The following is a 21,939-nucleotide window of genomic DNA, read 5'->3' as shown; positions in this document are numbered from 1 at the left end:
GACCCTGCTTCAGGCCACTGACCCTATTTGGCTGGGCAAATTTGCCCATGAAGAGATGGATAATCTTGGGTATTTTATTGGGAAACTATTATCCTTTCTTCTCTCTTTATGCACATTAATTCTACTAAAGTTCTTTTATAATATGAATCTGCTTTGCCTTTGTGTACACAGATGGCCCAGTCCCTTCAGAACAGATGAGTTTGGGAATCCTGGGGTACACTTCTCTCATACACTGCCGCTGGGGGTCTCTTCCTTTGTCACCCTGCCTGGAGAGAGGATCTGGCTCAGAGATTCAGGTAGCTATGCCACCGATTTCTCCCAGACTTGTTCTCCCAGCATGTTTGGCAAGTTTAAGGAGGTTACCCAGCCTACATGTCTTCCGACTCTGGTTTCTTAAAAAAGAAAGAAGCCCCAAGGTATCTAGGCAACATTGCTCATTGTGACTAACTGATAGCATCATAGAATCCTTGAACCAGAATGGAACTGTAGAGAGGGCAGACAGCCATCTTGTCTTTGGACAAGCAAGCCTCTGAAACACCTAGGACAATGGAGGGCTAACTTCTTGATGTTTACTGGGCAAGACCAGCCACAAGGTAAAGTCCTCCTGCAACGACTGCAGACTTTTCCTCTTAGGAAAAGCATGTCCTACCCCTGTGGTTACTTTTACCCAGTGATCTTTTCACTAGAAAGAATTGATGAATATGGATTAAAAAGTAGATTTCCCCCATGACTCAGTAAATTTAAATAATCAGAGTATACTGTAATCAGGAAAATATTTATTTGAGAATAGGAATCACAATTTGGGTCCACAACCCAGGGTCAGTACCAAGGTGTGTTGCACCAGAGACTAGAATAGGGGAGTTGTAAAGGCTCAAGCAGGGGAGTGGCCCTGCTAGGCTTAGGTGATTTGTTTGAAATTTGGGCTCGGTTGACAAGAGTCTTCAGACAGAATGTTGTACTGTGGGGTCTTTGTAACAATTAGCCAATGGTCTTCCTGTTTCTTTCCTAATCATTGATAAGGAGGCAATAGTGTGTTGTTATTTGTAGTCATCAGTTATGAGAAATCAGTGGGTGGACCTTCCTTCATAGTCACCAATAGGTGACTATGGGCATTGTGTCAAGTGATGGAGTCAGGCTGCTTCCTTTTCACTCAGACGTCTTACCATGGCAACTTAGTGACAAGATGGAGTCTGTTTGACTCAAAATAGGTTCTGTTCCCAGAACCCAGCCGCCTCAGTGGGGGGAGCGGGCAGGAGCCGTGGTGTCTTCGCACCCTGCTGCTCACCACAAGGCAGTGTGGTGATTGATCCTCAGGTCAGTAACTACTGTTTGTAATGGACCAATTAGTTGTGAGCTGTGAGCTGATAGATGCTAAATGGTCCAATTAGACTTGTGGGTGAAAGAGGATACAAGGCAGGATTGGAGGGAGCCCCCAAAGAAAAGGAGATGACCCCCACGCCCTGAAAGAAGAGGACAGGGGACCCCCAAACAAGGAGAGACTATGCCAGCCCCTGAGGAAAAGAAGATAGTTCCAGCCTCCGAAGAAAGAAGAAAAGAAGCTACCAGCAGCCGCCCTCCGAGGAGGGAAGAGAAGCCGAAGGACTCTGTCACGGATTGGCCTTGGGCCTATCTCTGAAGTTGCCTGAAAGGTGCACCAAAGGCCCTGGGCCTGGTGCCTCTAAGAGCTGTTTGTTTTTGGGATAACCCAGCAACTCACAAAGAGCTGTTAACACTGGGGATCTCTGACACTGCCTCTGCGGGACCAGTCGTGGTCCTGCACTCTTGTCCAGCCCCTGGTGACCAGTGGTGACCATCACTGATGTTACCTGGGTGAGACAGCTGCCACTTGTAGATACAGTGAGCTCTTTATTTCCCCTGTTTGTACAATAAGCCCTATGGTGGTTCCTGGAGCCTGTGGTCTCTTGCAATTGTGCGTGGGTGAGAACCCACAGACAGCGACCTGTCCTCTTATCAGGCACTGTTCTTTGTTAGTCTATAGCTTTTGGTTTTGATTTTTGGCCTTTTGGCCTTTTGAGGCTTTTTGGTGGCTCTCTGGTCTCAGAGCATGGGCAGGTGGGTGCCTGTGCCTTCCATCCGGCCTCCTGCCCCGTGGCCTCTCTCGTGGCCCTCTCCACCCCGTTTCAGTTCCACGACTTTGACTCTCCTATCTTTCAAAATCTTGTTTTCTGTTCTTCACATTAGCCGAATGGTGCTCCATGAACGTAAGGACTTGGGTCTGTTTTTCCTATTGGCCCCAGAACATGTACCAGCGATCGGCATTGAGTAAACATTGGACAATTCTCAAAATTAATAAATGAATGAATGCTCAAACAGCTATGTGAATGACTTATTGCTTTCCTTTGAATCTCTCCATTCCTTTGCCCCACCCAATGGGACTTAAGCCTTATACACAGTACTCTATAAATGATGGTTCAATGCATGTCAAACCCACTGGCAGACACTTCTAAGACCCAAAGAAATATAAGATACCATTTCTGCTTGTAAGAATTCATAGACTGGCAGGAAAGAAAAGACCTAGAAATATATGAAATACAATATGGTAAACAGGAACAAAATGGAGATACAAATCCTGACCATGTCCTTCAACTTTTAAATAGGGGAATCCCAACCTGCATATGTGAGCTTGTATGCATATGCACCATATGCTCCTTGGGTAATCATGTGAAACCTCTGAGGCCCTTCTCAGAATACACTGTTTTACCTCAGAATATTTTTAAATGCTTGAAATACATAGAATTACTAAGGGCACCAATGTTATAAAATTGTTATTAAAATATTAACGTGGTGTATATATAGTAAATATGTGTATATTTCTTATTGATTAATGCATTATATCACAAGATCCAGAGGAAACCTAATAAACCATTATTGTTTTGAGACACTTGCAACAACACAGTATGTGATTTCTTCTAGAGACAGTCATGGGTGTTGCTAACACTGCTGTGGTTTGTTGCTTACATTTGTAATGGAAAGAAATGCTACATCTCAATTAGAAGTGATCAAAAATGAAGTTGAGCCTTTTCCCCAAAGAAGTTTATACACTTCCTCTTTGGGGAGTTTTCCGTATGTCCCCTGTTAAGAACTGGCACTTATTTAAGGACAGCATCTTAGAGGCCAGAGAGGCAGTGTGGTTTCAACTCAACAAAACTGGGTGTGCTATGTAACCCTGCTGAGCTTTATTTTCCTCATGTGACAAAGGAGAGTAGTATCCAATGACAAGTCTACGTGAACTACACAGATAAAGTATGTGGACTTGTGAATAAGCAAGAAGCCACTTGTATACATGTGAGATAGTTGGTTATGATTGTTGTCATTGTTGGGGGGCGCATGGGTATGATCAACTTGAGCATCAACATTATGATCCTTCAGTCTATTGTCCAGACATGCGCATTGCTACTGAGTGACAATGTGGAGGGGACACATTTTTCACATCTCTCTCCCTCCACCACTATTATTTTGATATTCTCCTCTTTTGCTTTTTCGTAGTTGAGACTCCTGGTGACTTATACTTTATTAAAGGAAGAGGTAACTTGGGAAAAATTGGATCTAGTTGCTTATATTTGGGATGAACAAGGGGGTATGATTATGCAGACAGCTGGATTATTTTCTGGTTCAGTCAAAGAAAGACTGAAGCTGGGGAGAAAATGAAATTACTAAAAATCTTCCAGGTTTTTTGAAAATAAACTTGTATTGGGCCTCCCCGGTGGCGCAGCGGTTGAGCGCTGGGTTGCGAAGCTGCCCGCAGCCTCTGCAGCCCCGGTTCGATCCCCGGCTGCTCCCCGGCCACCGGAGGAGGGTCCCACATGGCGCGCAGACCTCTCCTGCCGCCCGCTGCTCCCCTCAGCAGTGTATTTACATCCTTCTGCCTGCTCTGCTCCCTGCTCTGGCTCTGGTGAATTCTCTCACCCTCCAGCGCTTCTGACTGTACCCAGTGCTTGTATAAATAAATAAATAAAAATAAATCTTAAAAAAAAAAAAAAGAAATAATATCTAAAAAAAAAAGAAAAAAAAAGAAAATAAACTTGTATTGAAGTAATATTGGTTTAGAAAATTATATAAATTTCAAGCATAGAGCCTTCTAATTTCATATCTGTATACACTTCATCTTGCTCTTTTGAAGTCTAGTTTCCAGCCATCACCATACAATTAACCCCCTTTATCTGTTTCAGCCACCCACAAACCCTTTCGCTTCTGTTCTCTATATCTAAGAGTTTGTTCTTATTTTGTTTATTTTTCTTCCAGATATGAGTGAAATCATGTATTTGTCTTCCTCTGACTTATTTCTCTTAGTATTAGTTCTCTCAAGGTCCATCTATCTTATCAAAAATGCTAAGATTTATCTTTCTTCCTCTTTGTCTTCTCCCACCCCTCCCCCCTCCTCCTCTTTCTCAGTCTGTCTCTCTTGGAAGAAGAGATACAAGAAAAGTAGATAGATCATGGGCAAGTTAGGGGAATCAAGATGTTTTGGGGATTGACCGGAAGGTCAAGGTTGTGCTACCTTACAAGGAACAATTCCAGGAGGTGTCATTCTCAACATAGTCTATGTGGTCCTGCTCCTATGGCGTCACCTCTGTGGTAACTAGCATGGCTGAGTGACCTTTCCCAATATTCTAGATTTAACTGTAAGTTCCCAAGTCTGCCAGTCTCTGGAGCCACCCTTTCCTTTAATATTCAAATAAAATGGCTTATTTTTCCATCCCACATATTACAAATGTCTATCTTCCACCCTAATAATTTCAAAAATTCATGAAGGTAATGCTTATATTTTCCAGATATCCCCCGCCCCCATTCCTGCCTCTCGTTTGCTTCCCACTCATCTCAGTTGCTCATACAATTCTGCAATTACAGCCTCTCTGTTTTGCACAGAATTGTTCCTTCCCCTGAGTTTCCAAAACACCATTAACTCAAAGTCAGTGACTGGAACACAAAATAGAAACAATTTAAACATAAATACTACATATCAAGTTTTATGACCATCTCCAACCCATAGATTTTCTCACTGACCATCTTTCTCCATAGGCTCTGATGGCTACCATGTTTTAGGGATTCTTTCCACCTCTTCTGGAGACTTCTCTGTCATAGTCTTCTCTGAATTCTTTACAACACCCTTAAAATGAAAAATTCCTATTGTTTTACTTCACAGAAGAAATGGACAATTCTATGGTCTCAATCTACTCCTTGGTCAGGACAGGGATGTCATTTTTCCCAACTGAAAAGACCCATTGAAATGTTTGAATAAAAAGAGGAATTTTCTCTCTAAAAGGAGCCATTCTGTTCTCACAGAGTCAAATTACAGTAACCTTTCCTTTGATATAACAGTAAGCTGCACATTTTGACATGTTTTGATAATGTCACAACAATCAAGATAATAAATATTTCTTAAAGATGTATTTATTTATGCATACAAGAACTGGGGTACAGGCCAGAGGTGTGGGGTGTGAGAGGATTCACCAGAGACAGAGTGGGGAGCAGAACAGGCAGACAGACTGAAGTATACTGCTGAGGGGAGCAGCAGGCGAGACATGAGAGGTCTGCCCTGACACGGGGGTCACCTCCCTGGCTGGGGATCGAACTTGTGCTACAGTGGCTGCAGACAGCTTCATAGTGCTGTGTCTTAACCCCTTGCTCCACCAGGGAGGCCCCAAATTTGTTGTTCAACCAAAAACCCTATAGGTAACTATATTGATATAATATTGCATTTGAAAATCAATTTGGAGAGGGTATCTCTTTCAGGTGTTAATTCTTTGGGCTTTTTTCTTAGGTAGTATATAACTTTATTGTGATTGTAAATTAAGTCATTTTTTAAAAATTGTAGTTCTTAATTGTTTGGTTGTTGATACAAGAAATACAATCAACTTTTATTATTTATCTTATATCCAATGATCTTACTAAACTTTTCTACTACCTTTATTAATCTTTTACTTTAACAAAATTTGAAATATATGGAAAACTTTTGAGAATATTACAATGAATTTCCACTCATCCTTTACCTAATTCACTCCTTGATAAGATATATCATGTTTTTTTTCCTCCCTCGGTCTGTGCATATAATATAACAATACAGAGATTACTGTTCAATTTTCTAGAATCATTTAAGAGCAAATTGCAGAGATCAAGAAATTTCACCCCTAAATAATTCATCACATAACTGTTGAGGACAAAGACAATCTCTCACACAACAAAATTGCAATTATCAAGTTTAGGAATCTATTATTTATATTATTTTGGATTTTGTGTATAGATAATCATATTATCCACAAATAATTTCAGATTTCTTTCTATTCCTTTGCTTTTAATTTTTTTCTTAAACTGTTATAGAGCAACCCCGATACAAAACGGGGTGCCTGACTGTGGGTCCTCACCCGCGCACTTAAAAGGACTTATCAATGCTCTACTGCAGGCACACGTGAAAGGTTAATAAAAGGTTTATTTACAAGGGAAGGGGAAATGAGGAAATGTACAGCTCTGGGAGAAAAGTGGGAGACAAAGTTTTAAATGAGTCCTACCCAATCCGCCGATCAGGAATCCCAAAATGGCGCTCTCAGAGTTGGCCGCCAGCCAGGAGCGGTGAAGCCAGGAGGTGAGCGATCGCGAGCCAGAGAGACCCCAAGGCCCACGTGTTTGGTTTTTATATCCAACCTGGCGGCCCAACTCCACCCTCAGGTCCCAGCCACCCTCCCTTGGTGGTGATGGGATTTGTCTTTCCCAGAGTCTTGATGGCTTTAGTCTGGAGTGGGGGTGGAGTCCACAAAGCCTGTATGGGATTAACTCAGGACATCCTTTCCCCCTAACAATTCCATCTTAGTCACTGAGTGCAATATTGAAGTGGTGATAGTGAACATCTTTGTATTATTTTTTATTTTAAAGGGTATAACCAAGCATTTAAATAATTTTTGTTTTTTAGGATTCCCTTTTATCAGAGTAAGTAAGTTAGCTTTCTTCTAGTCATAGTTTTTGAAGACTTTTTGATTTACCATGAATGGGTTTTGATGTTTACCAGTATTACTACATCTGTTCATATCTAATTTACTTAAGATAACAAATGATATAATATAATATGGTATGATATATGATATGATATGATGTGATGTGATATGATATGATAAAATACAACACAATACAATACCACCCCTGTGACCCTGGGATAGGATCATTTTTTACCAATAAAGACACAGTCTTTGGGGGCTTCCTCGGTGGCACAGCGGTTGAGCCCTGGGTTGCGAAGCTGCCCGCAGCCTCTGCAGCCCCGGTTCGATCCCCGGCTGCTCCCCGGCCACCGGAGGAGGGTCCCACATGGCGCGCAGACCTCTCCTGCCGCCTGCTGCTCCCCTCAGCAGTGTACTTCGGTCCTTCTGCCTGCTCTGCTCCCTGCTCTGGCTCTGGTGAATTCTCTCACCCTTCCGTGTTTCTGACTGTACCCAGTGCTTGTATAAATAAATTAAATAAATAAATAAAAATAAATGTTTAAAAAAAAAAAAAGACACAGTCTTTGGTGCCATTGATACATGTAGATATGGTTGTTTCTGTTTGTATCAGTGGTAATACAAACGGTATTCTACACCACATATTTCTTTGTATTTAGTTTTTTTGGCTTGACAGTACATCTTGAAAACCATTGTAATTTATATAATCTTTTGTCTTTTTATAGCTTCTTGTAAACTCAAATAAAATAATATTCATTAGGTATCCCAATCCTGATTTTAATGAAAATGAAGTTTGTCTTACAGTGAACTGTGGAAAGACAGGGGACAGAGCTCAGCATGAAAACAAATCTGATTGTGGGATTGGGATGGAGAAGGTTACAGAAAAAGAGATTGACATTTCCCAGGGAAACTGACAAGTTACCCAGCATTCAAGCCAAATTCATATTCTTGGAGAGGCTCTACATTTCTTCTGACTCCTAAAAGCAGGTATTGCTCGTATTGTGACTGCCTGCCTCACTGCCTGCCTCACTTTCCTCACCACTATCTGGAGATGACTATCAACCCTTGAATGATAGTCATCAACTTTTGTCTATCAACTCTTTGAGAGCTTCATAGTTTTATTCTGGCTCCTCCTTCCCCCACTTACCCACACCCTTCCCTTCCAGTGCCTGCTTTGTAGAAAGCAACACTTACTGGATCCAGTTGGAAATATACTTCTCCCCTCAAAGACAGCTAACACTATGTGGTCAGTCTCTGGGCCACAATTATATGCCTAGGTTTCTAAATTTGCCTATAAGATCAGGGGATGCTTCCGTGATGACAACAGGGTGAACTCTCCTGGAATTCAAGCTTGGCTCTGAACTGCTGGCTAGCATCTGGAGTTTTGCACAAAAGAAAATTGAATTGTAGATCAGCTGGGAGGTTATTGTGATAGCCCTGTTGCCCCACGCCTCCAGGGCACTGGAACCCTGTGGGAGCACATAGCTGGCATTTTTGCTTGACACTAGGAAGTCTTTTGCTTCCTCTGTAAAGAAGCTTGAATTCAATGGACTGTTGTGGTAGGATGGAGTCTTTTTTTTTTTTTTTTTTTTTTTTTGGTAAAAATGAAACAGAGGAGGTTTGGCTCAAATCATTACAAGATGGTGGGCAGATGAGCTCTCCTGCATTTGGTGGAAAGCCAGTTTAAGAACATGTGGTCACATTCTTGTCTGACCACAAATGCATAGAGAAGCTGTGCTTCCAGCCTCAGAGGAGTGAGCTTTTATCTTGATGTGACTCTCCAAAGACCATCTTTATGAAGTGTCAGAGCCCCATTTCATAGTAAGTTTCTTTTGACGTTTTTTTTTTGGTTGATGTTTAGTTCCCCTAACATCATTCAAGGGTTGATAGTCATCTCCAGATAGTGGTGTCCTTAAGAGCCTTCCCAGGCCTGGGGCCAGCTTGACTGCTGGTGGGATGGCCAGGCTCACAGGCATGTCTCTGTATTGTATTTCTTTCTGAACTTCAGTCTGGTTTTCTCTGATTTTGCCTGATCACCTCTCTACCCTCAACACCATATTGCTAAGATGTTGGGAGAACATGAAAATATGAATTCAAAGAAGGAGTTAAACTGCTCTTTTTTTTTATTCTGCCACATTTTCCCCTGAATTGGATCTTTTGTTAGCATATTCTTTGTTGTAGAATTGGTCCAGTGTTGGCTTCTGTTTCTCCATTTGAAGACATTGGAGAGTGCCCAGTGGCAGGCAGACTGAAGAGGGTGGATTGGGATTGATGTGCAGGATGGCTATATTAATACCTGAACAAACATATACTTGGTTGGATATGATGAGGAACCTTGGAATGGCACAAGAAACATGTTTTGAAGACTGTTTTCTCTAGAAACTAAGTAGGTCCTGGGCTGTGGAATATTTAATCCCATAAAAAAAATTGATAGTTTAAATACATGGTTCTAAAATTTCTCTGTAATTAGGCAGGTCATGAATGAAGAGATGTCAATGAGCTAGGGAGCATGGAGACTTGGGCACAATTAGGAATCAGGTCCTTGGGATCTCTGCCTAATATTCTTCAGAATATGGGCCTCCCTGGTGGCTTAAGTGTTAAATCTCAGTGCTATCACCACTATGGCCTGATTTCAATCCCTGGCTAGGGAGCTGACCCATAGATAGTACAGCAGATCTCTGCTGTCTTGCCCACTGCTCCCCTCAGCAGTGTATTTCAGTAGATCTGCCTGTTTTGTTTCCCCTCTTCTCTGGTAAATCCTCCCACACCCTGCACCTCTGACCTGCACCCAGGTTCTTCTGTGCAAGAAAACAAAAAAATAAATGGATACTCTTCAGAATATGGCTCAGTTTCGGGGGCCTCCCTGTTAGGGGGAAATGATGTCCTGAGGGTTGCTCTACAACATCCCTAGTGGTGCAAAGGATTAAGGTTTAGCACTATGTAGCTATCTGCAGCCACTGCAGCACCAGTTTGATCCCGGCCAGGGAGCTGATCCACATGGTGGAGCAGACCTCTCCTGACTCGCCCGCTGCTTCCCTCAGCAGTGTACTTCAGTCAATCTGCCTGTTCTGCTCCCCACTCTGTCTCTGGTGAATCCTCCAACCACCCCCCACACCTCTGGCCTACATCCCAGCTCTTGTATGCATAAATAATAATAAAAAAAAGAATATGGTTCAGTTTTCAAGGTCACCCTCAGGTATCTGACTCAGCTAAAAGGCATGTGTACTTGAAGTTCTTTTCACCTTTACTTTTGCATTAATAAAATCATTTAAAAGGCCATGGTGTCCCCTCATCCCTTGGTTGGTCAGTGATTGTATCTTCGCTAAGAACTACGGCTGGGCATGATTGTCATCCTCGGGATATCAGAGGGGAAGGTGGGGAGGAGAGGGTTCTTTCAAGAATCCAGAAAACTAAGACAAATGGAAGGAGTCAGAGGCAGACCAATTTCATTTCAGATCTAACCAGCCAATAAAGGAAAAGACTGCATTGGAAGGTAAGACATCATCTGCCCAAAACTTGGCTTGGATGGAGATAGGAGGAGACCATGTGCTGGGTTCTTCCTTGTGCTCAGAGTATGCTTGTAGCTTCTGGAGTTACATACTTTGAGTGACTAATCTCTGAATTAATAAAACCCTTGTATTTTATCTCCCACCTCATCAAACAGCTCATCCTATATCTCTCTGAGGCTGCATTCTCCCATCAGGACTTAGAGTATCATCTATGAATTTTTCTTCCATGTGGAAACCATGAGAGGAAGAGAGAGAACCAGAATCTATGTACTTTTTTTTTTATAGTTTTTTTTGTTTTTGGTTTTAAGATTTATTTATTTATTTATACAAGCACTGGGTACAGTCAGAAGCGCGGGAGGGTGAGAGAATTCACCAGAGCCAGAGCTGAGAACAGAACACGCAGAGTGATGAAATACACTGCTGAGAGGAGCAGCGGGCATGGCAGGAGAGGTCTGTCGTGCCATGTGGGACCCTCGCTGGTGGCCGGGGATCGAACCGGCGCTGCAGAGCCTATGGGCAGCTTCGCAGCCCAGTGCTCAACCGCTGCGCCACCAGGGGAGGCCCAGAATCTGCGTACTTTTTTTTTTTTAATAGAGGCATGTTTTATTTATTTATTTGTTTGTTTGTTCATTTGTTATTAGTTAATACATGCACTGGGTACAGTCAGAAGCGCGGGAGGGTGAGAGAATTCACCAGAGCCAGAGCGGGGAGCAGAAGAGGCAGACTGACGAAGTACACTGCTGAGGGGAGCAGCGGGCGGCTGGAGAGGTCTGCGCGCCATGTGGGACCAGCCTCCGGTGGCCGGGGAGCAGCCGGGGATCGAACCGGTGCCACAGAGGCCGCGGGCAGCTTTGAAACCCAGCGCTCAACTGCTGCGCCACCGGGGAGGCCCAGAATCTATATACTTTTAATGTGAATCCTCTTGACAGTAGGCATCTAGGACATGGCTATCAACTTCAATGGCTTATGGAATGACCAGGTCGCTTATAAAACACAGATAGCTTGTTCACACTGTCCCCCAAAAATTCAGTTTAATGGATCTCAAGAGAGGCCTGAGAATATGCATATTTAATAAGTTCTCAGGAAATGCTCCTGCCACTGGTCCAGGGACCACACATTGACAAACACTGCCCTCAGGGACAGGCACACAAGCCCACACACTCTCTGAAGACCCAAATCTGGAGGGAGCAGATTATATGCATTAGAGCACGTCATCTTCTCCGCTGCTTTCTCTTCTTTTATCAAGGCACGTTGGCCCCTGCTTCAGGGGCTTCCAAAGACCAGCCTGTCCCAGATCCAAAGTCACTGCCTCTAGGAAGCGTTCCACAGACGCAGGATTAGATGTCTTGGCTCCTTGTACTTCCTCCTGGTAGTTACCACACGCAATTCACTTTGTAATTGTAATTCATGTGATCTCTTAGTTACTATCTATTTCAGAGACCATAAGCTCTGTAAGGACAGAAATTAAGAACAGTAGAAAGGAGGGGAGGCGGCTGGGTTAGGCAACAGTGGTGGGTCATCCCCAGGATTGTGGAGGAATGGGATTTTGTCTCCAAAGAGGCCCCTCATGAAAAGAGGTGGAAATGGCTTGGGAGTTCGCTAGCACCTTTGGCTTAGATGTGTCCTAGCTCTGCCCGGCCCCCATCAGGGGTTTGCCTTCCTTTTCCCAGTGACCCGAGTACTTCATTTCTCCACATTTAAAAACCTCAGGGTTTTTTTTTGTTTTTGTTTTTGTTTTTTTTTAAGATTTCTTTATTTATGCATACAGGAACTGGGGTACAGGTCCGAGGTGTGGAGGGTGAGAGGATGCAGAACAGGCAGATTAACTGAAATACACTGTTGAGGGGAGCAGTGGGTGAGACAGGAGAGGTCTGCTGCACCACGTGGGTTACCTCCCTGGCCAGAGGCGGTGTGTAGTGGGGGCAATCGAACTAGTGCTGCAGTGGCTGGCTGGCGATAGTTTGATAGTGCTGTCGTTAACTCCTGCACCACCAGGGAGGCCCCAGTTGGTTTTACTTAACTCTGACCTACTTGCTAAGTCTAAGCCTCAGATACTACACCCAGAAAATGAAGAGTTAAAGCCCCAGGATGGGAGAGACCCAAGCCCAGAATCTGACTCTGCTGCTGCTGCTGCTGCTGCTGCTGCTGTTTCCACAAGCACGTGACTGAGCTTTCCTCAGCTTTCCTCAGCGCAGCCTCCCCAGGCACAAGCAATTGCTCTCTCCTGGGAGTTGGGAGTTCCTGAGTCAACACAGGGGAAGGAAGTCTTTAGCAGAGAGCCTGGCACACAGGAGGACTTCACTGAGCTACAATTATCATCACCTTCTTCACCAGCCTCTTCTGTTTTGTCCTCATTCCTGTCTCCCACAAACAAGGTTTCCATAAGGCCCCAGGGAGGTCAAAATCTTCATAACATAAAGCACTGCCTGAATGTCAAGGGCATTCAAGTTCCCCAGTCCCTGCCCACAAGGCTGCAGTGACATCCTCTTTGTTGGAAACAAGGCCATGCCCTTCCTTAGGACACAGAGTAGGTGACCTTCCAGTCATTTGGGCACTCTTGATTTTATGACAAATGCATCTTTTGTCTCCTGTTCTCAGGATTCCAACTAACCAAGTAAAGAACTGTGATCCAGAGTATTGTTCCCAAGGAAGAAGAGAGTCAAAATACCCACCCACACCTGGTTTGTGCCAAGAATCTACAGCTGAGTTACAAGCACAGCATATGTTGTCCTTCTGGAAAAATGAGAGTGAGACCAAGTGAAGAGCCAGAGAGGTGTCTCACGCCATCCCAAGGCAAGTGAGTAGATGACAGACTTGCTGGTCTCCTCCTGAATCAGGCCCTCCCCTGGCCTTTTGTAGTCACTTCCTATCCTCTGTAAAACAAGATGAATAAAGAGGCACCCAAGACCCATAATCTCAAAGGGTAGATCCTACAGTTTAACCCATTTACTTTATCGATGAGGCCCAGAAAGGGACAAACACTTTCCCAAGGACGCACAGTAAATTGTAACTGCACTAAACTTAGCTATAGTTCTATTCGTTTGAAGTAACTGACTTAATGCCAGCTACAGTGTGCTTTTTGAAAAGATAAATACTGTGTTGGTATTTGTCAGAGCTTGATCAGTTGCAAAAGGCTTCTCTCCCCTGAATACTCCTTTGTCCTTCTTACTAATACCAGTGTTAGAATTGATGCTATGCTGTTGAGGGAGAGTGTAGTATAGTGGTTAAGTGCAGGAGCTGGCCCAGCCTGATGTCAAACCTCAGTTTTGCTACTTAACAGCTGTATGAATCATTTGACCTCTTTGAGCCTCAGTTTTCTCATCTGTAAAATGGGAAGAGATTTCTTCTGAGGTATTCTTGTGAAATGCCTTTAGCTTATGGGTAGCAGAGCCTGACAGGTAGTGAGCACTCAATAAATGCTGGTTATAATTACCCCAAGTGAGTTGCTTAAGTCAAATTGGCAAGTAGTTGAATAGCGAGTGCAGGTTCCCTGAAAGGCTGAAGTGATACAAAGAAAGCATAGCTGGAGATGAGCAAGGAACCCAACCATCAGCAGATGCAGAAGTGAAATGTGGATATTTTTGTTATTAAGATGCTGGGATGGGGCCTCCCCGGTGGCGTAGCAGTTGAGCAGTGGGCTGCGAAGCTGCCCGCAGCCTCTGCAGCACCGGTTCAATCCCCGGCCACCGGAGGAGGGTCCCACATGGCGCACAGACCTCTCCTGTCGCCCGCTGCTCCCCTCAGCAGTGTATTTTGTCAGTCTGCCTGTTCTCTTCCCCGCTCTGGCTCTGGTGAATCCTCTCACCCTCCCGCGCTTCTGACAGTACCCAGTGCTTGTATAACTAACTAACTAACTAACTAACTAACTAACTAAATAAATAAATAAATCTTAAAAAAAAAAAAAGATGCTGGGATGGCAGCATCTCTAAATTCAGAAAAATAGAAGAAAGGGAGCATCTATTTTGAAATTGTGTTATGATGGTGCCTGTGCCATCCTTTTTGGGAAGAGCAACGACTTGGTTTACACAGATGCTTTGGATTTTGAGGAGGGCGTTCAGAGAGATTTGTGCAGGACCAGTGGGCACCCAGGGTGACCGAGGGATGGGAACGCGGGCTTCTGGCGCGGATAGGGTGTACCTGCAGGAGGGACCCCGGGTGACTGGCTGATGGGAACGCGGGCTTCTAGTGTGCATAGGGTGTGCCTGCATACCTTGGATAGGGACCCAGCGCGGCTGGGCCTGTGGAAATGTGACCAATTTCTACTTGAACTGTAGAAAAAAATGGCTTGATAAAAAGCAATGCTGCTTTGAATGAGTTTCAATTGAGTGCCTGGACCAGTCTAGAAGGTTCCTTTCTCTCCTCTACTCCTGGCTCCTGGTAACTGCAGACACCAAGCCAAAGGAGGAGATGAGAGCATCATCTCTGTTATGTGACAGACCCAGGGGGACTTTAAGAAAGAAATACGAATGGGAAATACGTAACACTTATTCTCTGTAAGGTTGCTTTGGTGATTCAGAGCAGCGTTTGAACTAGACTTGGAAAACTGCCCGGGTATCAGAAAGGAAGGAAGAATGCGTGTGGAATGAGTTGATGAACTGCTTTGAATGCTAGTGGGCAGCCTGGCTCCTGCGGCTCTCCTTGTGGAGGGCCTGGATCTGAGGAGCCTGCAATTTACCGGCTCTAGCATTCAGGAGGCTGTGGGGGGAGGCAGGCGAGGAGGAGACACAGACCCTGAAGGAGAGGCAGCGCGTGGAATGGGAAGACAGCGGGTTCTGGAGACTGAAGATCCACCCGGTGCTGTCTCCCCTGCCGAGTGGCCCTGGGCAAGTGGCAGCATTACCGGGATCAAATAAGAACGTGCATAAGCAGTGTGATGTGGTCAGTCTCTGTGAGTGCAACGTTTAATTTAACTTACTAATATCAGCGTCTGAATTGATGCTATACTGTTGAGGGATTATGGGCAATGATGCTTCTTGACTGCCAGCTTCCATTCAGGCCAGGCTGGTAGCTTGTCTGGGGACCCAGGTAGCTGTCTATCATCTTCTCAACGACCCTATGGGGTAGACAGGAGAGTGACTGTTACCAGGTGACACTGAGGCTCAGCGAGGTTCAGGATCTTCCTGGGGACCGCCTGGGTAACTGGTGGGAGACGCAGGGCGAGAGGCGGTTCCCTGACTCCTGTTTCAGGGGTCTCCCACTCAGCTGCTCCGAGAGGGCAGGGACAAACTCCTGGTGTCACTGGGCATGGGGCATAACAACTGTCTTCAGCTCAGAACCTCTCACCAGCTCTGGTCTGGTCCCCTGCTGCCACCAATGAAAATAAAAGAGCCTTTGGTGCTGTAATTTTTTTTTTTTTTTAATTATAACCAACAGGATAAAGAGAGGGGGAACTAGCAGGGCAGAGGGAGGTCTGGTTATCACGGTGCGAAGTGGAGCTGTAACTACAGCAGCCTGCAGGGAACAGGCAAGCTTTGCTGCATTTGGAACCTGGGTCTGTGACTGACACCCCAGGGCAGAATCTTACCAAGTTCTGCCCCCACTGGGGAACCCCTCCCCACCCCCCTGACTCCCATGGGAAGGCATGCTGCTGGGCAGGCCAGTGGGATGGTCATTGTCCACAGTAGCTTCCATGACAAAGAGCAAGCCCGCCTGCATGGACCTCTATTAAATGTTCCCCAAATGGTAGCTCAGCTCCACCTACTTCACAACAGCTCCTTTGCTCTGGACATCAGGGGCAGAGTTCACAGGCGTTTCTCCTCCGGCCTGGACGTTTCTCCAGTCAGGGGCAGAGTGTGGTCCCTCATCCCAGCAGGCCATGGTTTGCACCCAGCCCTGGAGGCCACGCGGGGTCCCTGATGGCCAGAGCTTAGTGGCCCTGGGGCCTCTTCAATAATAGGATTCAGTTATCGATTACAAAACCTCCCCAAAATATAGTGGCTTAAAAAAAATAAGCCCATGGTTCTGCTTTGCCAATTTGAGTTGGGCTCAGCTGGGTGATTGTAAAGGAAGAAACATTCCACCCACGTGTCTCCTCACTTCTCTCACTGAACCTTTTTAAATTTTTTTTTTTTAAATTTTTTTTTTTTTTTAAATTTTTTTTAAATTTTTTTTTTTTTTTTTTTAAGGTTGGTTTGTTTATTTATTTATTTATTTATTTATGCAAGCACTGGGTACAGTCAGAAGTGCGGGAGGGTGAGAGAATTCACCAGAGCCAGAGCGGGGAGCAGAATAGGCAGAAGGACCGAAGTACACTGCTGAGGAGAGCAGCGGGCGGCAGGAGAGGTCTGCGTGCCATGTGGGACCCTCCTCCGGTGGCCGGGGAGCAGCCGGGGATCGAACCGGCGCTGCAGAGGCCGCGGGCAGCTTCGCAACCCAGCGCTCAAGCGCTGCGCCACCGGGGAGGCCCTCACTGAACCTTTTTAATGACCATATAGGTGGGGTTTCTTCACCCCACAAGCAATTCGGCGACACCAGCTAGGTGTCCTATAATTCTGAAACAGTCTACCTGGAGATGGTAGCGCATCCCACAGGTTAAATACTCTAGCTCTACAAGACTGACCTCTCACCCCACTACTTCAGGCACCACCCTTTAATCCAGGTGGTAACCTGTGCTTCTGACTGGTTCCCATGATCTCTTAGGGTTTGGTTATTTGCTAAAATGGCTCATAAAACTCAGGAAAAACAGTTTACTTGTCAAATTACCAGTTTATTATAAGTGTCAGCATACAGAACTGAGGGAAATTCCAGGACCCCAAACCTATACACTTTAAATGGGTTCTGCCTTCCGCCGCACGAAGACAAAGCATAATCGTAGTATGTAAGACCTTACTAGAAAAGAAGTTTAGGGCATCCCTGGTGGCATAAGGGGTTAAGCACGGTACTATGAAGCTATCTGCAGCCTCTGTAACATGAGTTGAATCCCCAGCCAGGGAGATACCCACATGGTGCAGCAGACCTCTCCTGTCTCGCCTGCTGCTCCCCTCAGCAGTATATTTCAGTCAGTCTGCCTGTTCTGTTCCCCTCTGTCTCTGGTGAATCCTCTCACCGCCTGTACCTCTGGCCTGTACCCCAGTTCTTATATTCATAAATAAATAAATCTTTGAAAAAAAAGAAAAGAAGTTTAATAGAATTAATGTACATAGAGAGAAAATAGAATTGAGAAAACATAATAGTTTCCCAGTGAAACACCCAGTTACCCATGCCCTCTTGGGTAAATACCCAGCCAAGAAGAGTTGGCTCAAAGCAGGGCCATGGAAGCCCAGAAGCCTGCCACAAGTCTAAGGCATCTCCTGATGGGGAACCATAAGAAAGGAGTGGAAAGGGCCAGGCAAGTCTGGGATGAAAGGAACAAAATTAAAGTACAAATCAAGTTAAAGGCTGCCATTGTCACCTTCCTCATGTGTCTCTCATCTACGTTCACTTCCAAGCATCTCTCCATGTCTCAACTCCACTTGCCTTCTTTCGTGTCCCCCAAGTCCCAGGTGCAAGCCCAAAGCTGAGAAGCAAGTGCCCTCTCCTTCACTTGTCTCAGCCCCTTAGCCCTCCTCCAGGTCTCCTTCTCACCGCTCAACTCCACCCTTCATTAGCTGGGGCAGGGAACGTGGAACCTCCCCTCTTTATGGAAATTACACTCTGTAACAAAAGGACATAACTCAGGAACAGCCTGATGGATGGAATGCATAGGACAAGGGATGGGGAAAGGAGCATGTTACAAAGCAAAATGTATATTATATTTAGACCATGATCTGTTTTGAACTGTGTCAGCGACTCAAGTGCCATTAGCACAGGTTGATGGAGCCTGTCAGTCACCTCCTGCCAATGTCTGTAGAGCAAGCTTATAGGGCAACAGGGACAAAGCAAGATGCCTTCGCACTGTCCTTCAGGACCCTCCATGCACATCATCAGGAAAGTATTTTTGTAGACACATTTGTAGACACATCCTCCATTTCTAAGCTATTGATATTTAGGCCCTCACTAAAAGTCCTGTTTGCTTTCACAGTTGTTTTAAGTTCAGTAAAATTGCTAATCAAGCAGCAGTAGTAATAGTAATGCAAGAATTTTGATTATTTTGAGATTATAAATACATATGATTCTATATGTGTAAAATATCCAGAATAGACACATGCATAATTAGATTACTAGTTGTCAGGAGCTATGGGGAGGAGAGAGTAGAGAGTGATTGGGTATAGGGTTTCTCTTGGGGTGACAAAAATGTTCTGGAATTAGATAGTGGTGATGGATGTACAACCTTGTCAATATGCTAAAAAAACCACTGAATTGTATACATACTTTAAAAGGGGAATCTTTTGGTATATGAATTATATCTCAATTAAAATACATGTACATTTATGTATATACATATGTACTTTTATCAATGTGCTAAAATAATGTGCACATTATAAGTAATACCCTAAAAATGTTACAGGGTAAGATTTAAAAAGTCATAAATAAAAGTGCTGATATTGACTTCCCTCTCCCCAATGATTTGTCTTCTTTCCCTGCAAGTCCATAGCCTGAAGCCATGTCTGAATAGGCAGTGGTGCCTCTAATTCTGTAACTGATGTTTAGGCCCTCAGTAAAAGTCCTATTTGCATTCACAATTGTTTTATTTTAGTAAAATTGCTAATCAAGCAGCAGTAGTAATAGTTAACTAGCATATATTAAGTACTTACTATACTAGATGCCAAACATTATTCTAAGTGCTGTTTCCATACACAGACCTCATATTTCTGTGACTCTATTATTATTATTATTATTATTATTATCCCCATTGTACAGCTGAGGAGACTGAGGTTCAGATAGGTCAGCTTTTCCAGAATTAAAACTACTATGTAGCTGAGTAGGCTTCACACCAAGCAGCCTGATCTCAAGGTTGCATCCAACACCTACTATGTGCTCTTCTGGGGACAAAGTTCCTGAATCCTGGGAATTTACTCTCCGATGAAAGTGGGGGCAGTGACCAAGTGGCTCTAATACCAGTACCGATATTTGTAAGTTCTCTGAAGTGTATGTAACAGCCAGGTCTCTGTGTCCTCTCTTCCAGAAACCCTAGAGATGAAGGGATTTGGGAATGAATTTTATTTCTAATTCTGTTTATGTAACCCCTCCCCCCCCAATATTGTGTATCCCTCCTTGAACTGGTCTGGGGAGAACTTGGGATGGTCCAACAGACAGGTATCTTGCCAAGACCAACACTGGTGGAATTCACCAGTGCTGGAGCTATTGGGATTCAGTGGCCTGGGACCTGGTATTATGCCAGTTTGGAAGTCAGGACTCTTGGCTTACCCTCTTAGAGTTGAAAAGACCTTAAATTGTAGTCATGCTTTTGAATTTGTTGACACATGCTAATTGTTAGGCAAATCACATAATATCTGTAAACTGTTCAGGATATCATAGAGACTTATTAAAAACTATGAATTTTAGCTTACACGATCAAACAATTATTGGATATTCTTGAGTTAGGCTTTTTGCATAGTGAATTATAAACTCTCTACCCAGGGCAACTAGTAAAAATTAATGAGGTCATATTTATTTGCATGCAAAGATTTTTATAATGTATCATTCCATGGAAAAAGTAGATTTAAAGAGAGTATTATAGCATGGCTCCATTTTTGTGATTATTGGTATGTAATTTTCTAGAGAAAAATTTAAGGGCATATATATACCAAAATGTGTGTGTGTATATATATATATATATATATATATATATATATATATATATATATAAAATAACAAAATCTTAATAGAACTTATTTTCATAGGAGTAAAGGTGATTTTTATTTTTTAAACAACTTGTCTATATTTTCTAACCATTTTTGTAATGCTTTTATAATTAGAAAAGTAATTTTTACCAATACTCCCTACCTTGTTTGAATTAGAAGAAAAGAATGAGACTATGATAAAGATATCACTTCTGAAATTTGAGACTTTTAAAGTGACCCTGGCTAATTTCCATTTCTATTTGATTTCCTCCCCAAAGCCTGACCCTCTTTTCAGACCTATTATAAGTAGAGGTGGCAGAAATCAGGTGATGAGGCACCACCTGCAGACAAGGATCCAAGGAATTTCTTCCAGAATAATATGCTACCAGAAATCTTATGTCATTTTACTTGGGACTGTGGATTCTTCTGGAAACAAGGTCTTGAATTCAGCATGTGGTCCTCAGTATCAGGGTGTTTAGCTTCCTGGCTGGTGAGGACAGAACCAAAGCTGACGCACCCCTTCCCTACCTCCTCTGGGCTTTGCTTTTTTTCCAGGCATTCCAGACCCCTCTGCTGAGAGCAGCTGAGAGGACAAGCCCCAATCACAGGCGGGGCCCTCCCCACCATGGGACAGAACTGCCATCGAGGAGTGGTAAGATCATACCTTTTCTGTCTTCACATGGTCACATGCGCCACTCCCTGTATGCTGGGATCCGTTTTAAAGGTCGGGAAGCCCCAAATCAAAAGCCTACCAGGGGTTGGTTATGCGACCTGGCAGGAGCCCATTAGGTCCAACTTTTAACTCTTTGTGCAGGTTAATTCCCACCTGGGCCATGTAGGTCCTGACCAAGCGGAGCCCAGAGGCTCATTCATCACCCATCTGCTTAGTCTCTTCCTAGACGCTTATGCTGGGAAGTCACAAATATGTGCTCAAACAGGAGTGTAGCTTTTCATCCCTAAGAGAAGCCTTCCTCCAGCAGAGTGGATGGCAAATTAATTTCCAATTAGCATCCGAAAGTGGGGAGCATGCAAGCCTGAGGAGTTGCTTTCACTTCGAGGTAAAGGGCCTGGGGGAAAGTTGACAATTTTTCCCTCAGTCAAGACGGACTTAAAAATGTCCCCCTCATTATCTCCAGTGGAGGTTTTGCAAAGTCTAGCCTAGACGCTTCCTTCTGAACTAATAGGATTTTGAGAGAATTGAATTTGACCCCATGTCCAACTCACAATTGGGAACTTGATCTCAGACTCTTTTGCAAAATCTGAGGCACCTGTTTGGTGTCTAATGAGGAGCAGAGGCTACTAAATTTATAAAGTTGAAGACTCCCTTGGCTCCTGGACCCTCTGTGCACCTTTTCTTTTGCTTTTCCTCCTTTGCTTCCCAATCAGTGAGGGGAAAAAAGAATGTTTTTTTCCCTGGGAAAGGAGCACCACCTCCAAAGCAGAAGGTTTGTTTGGGATGTCATTGCCACCTCTCGTGGTCCCCACTGTCCCCTTCCTGTGTCCCTGCCCGGCTTTGCCAGTCCCAGGCACAGTGCCACTGAGAGTTTAAAGCAGGCCAGCCAGGCTTGGAGAGGTGGCACAAAGCAGCCAGTGTCATAGGCGCCACGCGGCAGTCAGCAGGCTTGGGCACTGGCACTTGGAGTTCAGGGTCAGTCTGGGTCTAGGCTGGCACTTTGGGGTCCAGAGAGCAGAACACAGACCCTTGGGTCTCAAATACAAAAGGCAAACCCAGGAGTTGGTGGTTGGTTTGACCTCTCAAATAGCCTGGGTAAATTACTGGAGCAA

At 44.3% G+C, this 21,939-nt stretch overlaps 1 protein-coding gene across 3 annotated transcripts in view; it reads left to right on the top strand.

Moving 5' to 3' along the window:
* The first annotated feature begins 468 nt into the window (after positions 1–468).
* Positions 469–21,939, top strand: part of HK1 (hexokinase 1) — a 109,454-nt gene continuing 87,983 nt past the window's right edge. The window contains exons 1-4 of one of the 3 annotated variants that reach the window (XM_037497525.2): positions 469–593; positions 7,749–7,931; positions 13,052–13,250; positions 20,710–20,806. In XM_037497525.2, the coding sequence (XP_037353422.1) occupies positions 20,780–20,806 (27 nt within the window). In that variant the 5' untranslated portion in view covers positions 469–593; positions 7,749–7,931; positions 13,052–13,250; positions 20,710–20,779. Of the gene's footprint in view, positions 594–7,736; positions 7,932–13,051; positions 13,251–20,709; positions 20,807–21,939 lie in introns of all 3 variants that reach the window. The other 2 variants (XM_037497524.2, XM_037497523.2) reach the window with 2 other exon arrangements.

This window comes from Talpa occidentalis, unplaced genomic scaffold (genome assembly GCF_014898055.3).
Source record: "Talpa occidentalis isolate TD23 unplaced genomic scaffold, MPIMG_talOcc4v2.1 talOcc4.8, whole genome shotgun sequence".
NCBI lineage: Eukaryota > Metazoa > Chordata > Mammalia > Eulipotyphla > Talpidae > Talpa > Talpa occidentalis.
This window is presented reverse-complemented; position numbering and strand designations above follow the sequence as displayed.